The following is a 7,327-nucleotide window of genomic DNA, read 5'->3' as shown; positions in this document are numbered from 1 at the left end:
CCTTCTGGTCAGGAGCTGGGCAGTGCAGAGACAGATGCTGCTGGGAATGCTGCAGTGCCTGTACCTTCTGGTCAGGAGCTGGGCAGTGCAGAGAGAGATGCTGCTGGGAATGCTGCATTGCCTGCACCTTCTGGTCAGGAGCTGGGCAGTGCAGAGAGAGATGCTGCTGGGAATGCTGTAGTGCCTGTACCTTCTGGTCAGGAGCTGGGCAGTGCAGAGAGAGATGCTGCTGGGAATGCTGCAGTGCCTGCACCTTCTGGTCAGGAGCTGGGCAGTGCGGAGAGAGATGCTGCTGGGAATGCTGCATTGCCTGCAACTTCTGGTCAGGAGCTGGGCAGTGCAGAGAGAGATGCTGCTGGGAATGCTGCAGTACCTGCACCTTCTGGTCAGGAGCTGGGCAGTGCAGAGAGAGATGCTGCTGGGAATGCTGTAGTGCCTGCACCTTCTGGTCAGGAGCTGGGCAGTGCAGAGAGAGATGCTGCTGGGAATGCTGCAGTGCCTGCACCTTCTGGTCAGGAGGTGCTCAGTGTAGAGAGAGATGCTGCTGGGAATGCTGCAGTGCCTGCACCTTCTGGTCAGGAGCTGGGCAGTGTGGAGAGAGATGCTGCTGGGAATGCTGCAGCGCCTGCACCTTCTGGTCAGGAGCTGGGCAGTGTAGAGAGAGATGCTGCTGGGAATGCTGCAGTGCCTGCAACTTCTGGTCAGGAGCTGGGCAGTGCAGAGAGAGATGCTGCTGGGAATGCTGCAGTGCCTGCACCTTCTGGTCAGGAGCTGGGCAGTGCAGAGAGAGATGCTGCTGGGAATGCTGCAGTGCCTGCACCTTCTGGTCAGGAGGTGCTCAGTGCAGAGAGAGATGCTGCTGGGAATGCTGCAGTGCCTGCACCTTCTGGTCAGGAGCTGGGCAGTGCGGAGAGAGATGCTGCTGGGAATGCTGCAGTGCCTGCACCTTCTGGTCAGGAGCTGGGCAGTGCAGAGAGAGATGCTGCTGGGAATGCTGCAGTGCCTGCACCTTCTGGTCAGGAGCTGGGCAGTGCAGAGAGAGATGCTGCTGGGAATGCTGCAGTGCCTGCAACTTCTGGTCAGGAGCTGGGCAGTGTGGAGAGAGATGCTGCTGGGAATGCTGCAGTGCCTGCACCTTCTGGTCAGGAGCTGGGCAGTGCAGCGAGAGATGCTGCTGGGAATGCTGCAGTGCCTGCACCTGCTGGTCAGGAGCTGGGCAGTGCAGAGAGAGATGCTGCTGGGAATGCTGCAGTGCCTGCAACTTCTGGTCAGGAGCTGTCCAGTGCAGAGACAGTTTCTGATGGGAATGCTGTAGTGGCCGGAGCTTAAACCTCCTCAAACGCTCCAGGGAACATGTCTGCCCTGGCTCCATATTGCGCTCCTCCAGTTCTTCCATTTTGGCATTAAATCATCTTCAGGGCGAAGGGTCAATCCTTGCTGGAGTGCTGCGTTGTGTAATGCACAACATACCACTGCAATCCTCAAGACTATCACAGGTGAGTAGTGCAGAGTTTTTCAAAGCATGGGCTGCAGGAGGGTGTCGCGGCATTCCCACAATGGTCCCAATCACGGGAGAAGTGCCCAACAACCACGACAGGCATTTGTATTCAGAATGAAGGCCCCTGCCACCTTTTAAATAAGAAGGAAATTAGGCTGAACACAGTCTTCCAGCCAGAAGCAGCAGCAGTGAGCAGGTCATGTTTTTAGAGTCAAATCAGGGAGGAGAGTTTCTTCCGTTTTCCAGCTGCTGGTAGCAGGCAAGAGGATTATGAAGATGAATTATTTTCTCAGAAGTAAGAGGTGGCCAGAGGCACAAATAGGCAGTGTACCTATTGGCCAGGTACTCTCAATTTTCTGGTGAGCTGCTTAGGGGAGTGCAAGACAGAGCAGTACTAGTGTGAGCTCTGTACAGAGCTCCATAGCCTCTGGTTAACAGCCTACAATGAAGAAACTTAACTCGGGAACAAAGCAGTAGAAAGATGATTTTAGAGGTATGGCTTTGTTAATTGAGCCAATGAAAATAAGGATGCAAAGCCCATTTGTGTTATATGCAGGGATGCCCTGCAAATGAGAGGGGAAGTGTCGTATTTTGAAAGAGAAGTGGTGGATGAAAATTAGTTTTGAGGTTGAGACCCCAGAGTCAGTTATCAACTGAGGGCTGACTCCAAATAAAAAGTCAACACTGCTGTACCTGACCTGCGATAGCGCATTAAAAACATATCAAAAGCCATGACGCTGTCAGCTTTCTGGAGTAGCATGTCCAAGGAGTATCCAGTACTGGGTAAAACAAGCAATTTGTTGCTATTGCCCTTCATGATGACCTACATGTGCAAGGTTGGATTTTCTGTTCTCACAAAGATGAAGATGCGCAAAGGAACTGGCTAAAGTCTGCACCTGATATGTGTATTGGCCTCTCTTTTTTTGAACCTGAAAGTAAGATCATGAGGACCAATCAGGCTCCCCTGTCGCATTAAAGGACGTGGAGTGTGGCACATAGGTCAGCCGGTGTTTGTCACGAAGGTTGGTGGCCTGGGTCCTGACAGTCTGCGAGGGTCCCAAAGGGCTGCTGTAATGTTCCCCTTGACCTGTCCAGGCAACGGAAAGGTGACTTTAAAAGTCCTATTGTCCTCTCCAATATCTGACAAGTTGTTTTCTGTGAAAACTTGTTTCACTCATGTGCTTCACTGTTGGTCCCCCGAAATGGTGTCATAAGCTATGTTCTCAATTATGCCTTATCATCCAGCAGACATCCTGTAAGGATTGCTGAGTGGGCCTCTGGCAATGGGCTCGTGGCAGCGCGGCATACTCCCCGGTGACATCGATTTTCGATGCCCGGAGAATCGCAGGATCGCGCCGGGCCCGATTATGACATCAAACGGGACTTTCCACCCCCGGCGCCAGCCACGGTTATGGCTTTGGGTTGTGTGTTGGGGAAAAATCGAGATTAGCAATGTGCGTCAACCCGAACTCTGACCCCTCACTGGAACTCGTTCATGCTGCCTGCCAGCGGGAGCATGGAAATAAATGCAAATGGGTCAGAATGATCCACATCCTCCCGTGGTTCTCTGGTCCCTGCGGCCGGGAATCACGTAGGTGAGGTTTACTAGTGGTCTCTCTGTTCGTGAACCCGATGCGGTCAACCTCGCAGTGGACTCTGAGATCCACCACGCCAATGCCACAATTGTAGAGACCATCCAAGGCCACCCCATCCGCCCCCCCTCCCCCCCCTCGACACGGTATTGCGGCCCCCAAGCCTCGGATTGCATTAGCGCCCCCCACCTCCAAGTTGGGAGAGACCCAACCCACTAACCCCAGGGATTCCTGTAATAGGGGGACCTGTAAGAGGGCAGTATGATAGCACAGTGGTTAGCACAGTTGCTTCACAGCTCCAGGGTTCCAGGTTCGAATCCCAGCTTGGGTCACTGTCTGTGCGGAGTCTGCACATTCTCCCCGTGTCTGTGTGGGTTTCCTCCGGGTGCTCCGGTTTCCTCCCACAGTCCAAAGATGTGCAGGTTAGGTGGATTGGCCATGATAAATTGCCCTTAGTGTCCAAAATTGCCCATTGTGTTGGTTGGTGTTACTGGGTTATGGGGATGGGGTGGAGGGGTGGGCTTGGGTAGGGTGCTCTTTCCAAGAGCCGGTGCAGACTCACTGGGCCGAAGAGCCTCCTTCTGCACTGTAAATTCTATGATTCTTTGATTCTATGACCCCCATAGGGACCTCTGTAATAGGGAGACCCCCATCAACACCTGTAATAGGGGGCCCCTAAAGGGACCCCTGTAATAGGGTGACCCTGACAGAGACCCCCTGCCTAAAAGTGCCCCCTCTACAGACCCCCCCAAACACAGACCCCCCACATACAGACACCCCCCCAAACACAGACCCCCCACATACAGACCCCCCCCCACACACACAGACGCTCCCACCACACAGAGACCCCCCCCCCCTCCCACACACAGACCTTCTCATAAAGCCGACCCCAAAATAGAGACGCCTGTCTGGAAGCTGGAGAGCTGCCCAGAGGGGGTTGTGGGAGACATTATGTACTACTTACCTTGCAGCTTCTTGTGCCCAATCCTTCGAGGTGAGCAGTTCAGCCTGAGTCTAGTTCCCAATGATTCACTGTCTGTAATCCATGCATGGCTTTCCAGCTTTTACAAACGTTAGCTCTTTTCTCTCCCTACAGATGCTGCAAGACCTGCTGAGATTTTCCAGCATTTTCTCTTTGGTTTCTGATTTCAGCATCCGCAGTAATTTGCTTTTATCAAAGAGATATAAGTTGTACTAACTGTGTTCCAATCCACTGCATGTGGGGCATCTGTATGTGTGGGAGGAGGGGTCTGTGGAGGGGGTTCCATGAAGCAGGGTGTCTATGTGGGGGTTCCCCCTATCACAGGGCCCCAGAGGGTGTCCCGCTATTACAGAGGTCCATTGGGAGTGGGTGGGCCGGGTCACCCCTGTACTTGGTGGTTGTGGGGGCACACAGGCAATCCGGAGGCGGGGGGGGGCTGCCATATGGTGCGTGGGGGTGGTGGGGCGGTGGTTGTGACCAATCCCCAGTGTGGGGATGGTCTGGGGGAGAGGGAGCCGATGCTCGTGGCTAATGTGTGGTGCTAGGGGGTCGTGGTCGAAAGGGGTGGGGTGGTTGCCTGCCGCAGGATTCCACTACTGGGCCTCCCGCTCAAGATGATGGCCCGATACTGGGACTCCCACAGAACTCCCCCGCGTATTCCCCACATGCATAATTCTGCATGGTAAGGAATACAGAATTGCATCCTGCTTTATGACCATTATGGGATTGTAAAACAAATGCAATTCAGCTCTGACGGGAGAACAGAGGGCGGTATTCTCCGTCCTGCTGCACCCTTTTTCTGGTGCGGCGGATCCTCCATCCCACCAGCCAGCCAATAGAGTTTCACATTGTGGGCACCCTCACACCGTCAGGAAATCCATGGGTGTGAGTGCACTGCCGGCAAAGCGGAGGATCCCGCTGACAGAAAATCCAGCCCATTATCTCCCAAACAGAGAATCCAACCCATGGTACTTGCTGCAACACAATTTGGACAAAAAGAGAGTTCCTTATAAGGATATAGTAAGGGATGGGACTGAGCTTTTGAGACTAGAAAATCTCCATTTATTTACCTCAGGTTAATATCTGTGCCAGAAGATTACATATTACGTGACACATAATGAAAGCTGGGATGGTACTACACTGTTCAGGGGATATTCTATTTTTGGTGCTGTGTTGCAAAAATCTAGTTCATAATTCATGTTTTAGAATATAAATATGTTTTTGGAATATCACCCTTAGGTTGGAAACTAAAGTGTTAGAGATAACATAACTGGAAAATGTCTGGTTAAAAATGATAAACAAGGCCGGCTGTACGATGATCAGCCTGTGAGGCGGCGGCCGCTCCTCCCGGAGCCGCGGGCCGGCCGCTGGGAGCCGGAGGCGCTGCAGGGGGGCCCAGGGGTGATGCTGGAGGGAACGCTGAGCTCGGTGAGCCATCATCACATCAAACCCACTGGCAGCAGACCGGAACGTTACTTTATTCTTTACGTTCAGCCAACAAAAATTCACAAAAGGAAATTTGATTCAGCTGGGGTGGAGATAGAACCGAATTTTAGTGAAACCAAAAAGGTCAACACTGGCTACTTGATGTCTTCCTTCAAAGTGGAAGCAAAGGGACAAACAGATCAGATTTTAGTGGATGAGCTGAAGCGTTTGATTAATAAACCCGAGCTGTTGAGAATCTCTGAGAAGCACACACCTGATCAGAGCTTGGCATTCTGGATCCCGGAGAGAGATGGAAAATATTGAGTTGGAGATTGGAGATGGACTACGTCTGAAAACGAGAGGGGACAGTCCTTTTATTTGAGGTGAGAAGATGGGAACTTCTTGGACTGACAACATATTTGCTGCAAAGTCTAAAAAGGAGCAAGATGGCAAAGGTAGCACCCCAGGAGAAGGAGCTGCTGATGATGAATGGGAGGATTGAGATTGGGAAATTCCGTGAAATGAAGAAAAGGCAGCAGTTTTGGAGATTATTGAAGAGGATCAGCAGTCTGAGCTGCTTTACATTCAACCTCTTGATCGCTATGCGTAAAATTCAGAACAAAACTTCACCCAGAATAAAACCAATACAGAACCTCAAAAAAAATGATAAACAACACTCATGTAGAGTCCAATCAAATGAGTCCAGATTTAATTAACCTGTACTTATTAGGGGCGAAATTCTCCAACCCCACGCAGGGTCGGAGAATCGCCCGGGGGCGCCAATATTCCCGCTCCCGCCATGTTCAAAATTCTCCCACCCGCCATAAAACGGTGTTCTTCAAATCCCGCCGCCCGCCTCGGAGAACAGCTGGCGCCGGCGTGATGCCATCCCCCCACCCCCACCACCACCCCTACGCCCACCCCCCCACCCACCCCCCTACCACCCCTACCCCCCACCACCACTACTCCCCCCACCACCCCTACCCCCCACCACACCTACCCCCCCCCACCACCCCTACCCCCCCACCACCCCTACCACCCCTACCCCCCCACCACCCCTACCCCCCTACCACCCCTACCCCCCCTACCACCCCTACCACCCCCACCACCCCTACCCCCCCCACCATCCCTACCACCCCTACCCCCCAACGCCGGGCGGCATTGATGATGTTGCCCGACGTCAACCGACGCGCCACTTCCGCAGCGGGTGAAACTAATGCGTACAGCGTCACTCCGCTGCTGGCCCTTTCGGGACGGGAGATTTCGGGCTGATAAGCGGGCCCCGACGCCTGAGTCACCAGCGCCGTTTATGCCCGCTGGTCAAGGGCGTCACGATGGACTTCGGTGAATTTCGCCCAAGGTCAGAGTTGATAGTGAAAATAAAACTTAAAGAATGGGTGACACACTTTTGGATCACTTGGTAGATCTAGGTAGTCTATCATTCTCAACGTAAAACAAGCTAAAAGCAATTCTGCAAAAGTGGGTCATGGGCGGGTGTCAGGAGGGTCACGGAGCGGTCATTTACAGCGTTCCTGATCATGGGAGAAGTGCCCAAAGGCTGCAGTGGGCTTTTAAATTGAGAGTGTCTGCCACAATCGGTTTTTGAATGGAATGATGCAGCCTTTTGGCCAGAAGCGAAGGCCGGCAGGTTACGCACTCAGCACATATACTGACCCTGTACATCCGTGCTTTTGGTGTGAGTCATGGAGGAGAGATTCCTCCACTTTCTAGCTGCGAACAAGCAAGGCAACAGGACTGCAAAGAACTGAAGATGGATCAGTTTGTTATAAAAAAAGAGAGGGCCAGCTGTGAAGCAACTGTGCTAACCAC

General features: G+C 52.8%; 1 protein-coding gene across 1 annotated transcript; it reads left to right on the top strand.

Moving 5' to 3' along the window:
* Positions 1-1,774: 1,774 nt before the first annotated feature.
* On the top strand, positions 1,775-6,161 carry LOC119963643 (arpin-like). The gene is given in 3 exon segments (XM_038792969.1): positions 1,775-1,793; positions 5,376-5,802; positions 5,804-6,161. Coding segments are annotated over 3 exon segments (522 nt in total). The 3' UTR covers positions 5,880-6,161.
* The last annotated feature ends 1,166 nt before the right edge of the window (positions 6,162-7,327 follow it).

This window comes from Scyliorhinus canicula, chromosome 3 (assembly GCF_902713615.1).
Source record: "Scyliorhinus canicula chromosome 3, sScyCan1.1, whole genome shotgun sequence".
NCBI lineage: Eukaryota > Metazoa > Chordata > Chondrichthyes > Carcharhiniformes > Scyliorhinidae > Scyliorhinus > Scyliorhinus canicula.
This window is presented reverse-complemented; position numbering and strand designations above follow the sequence as displayed.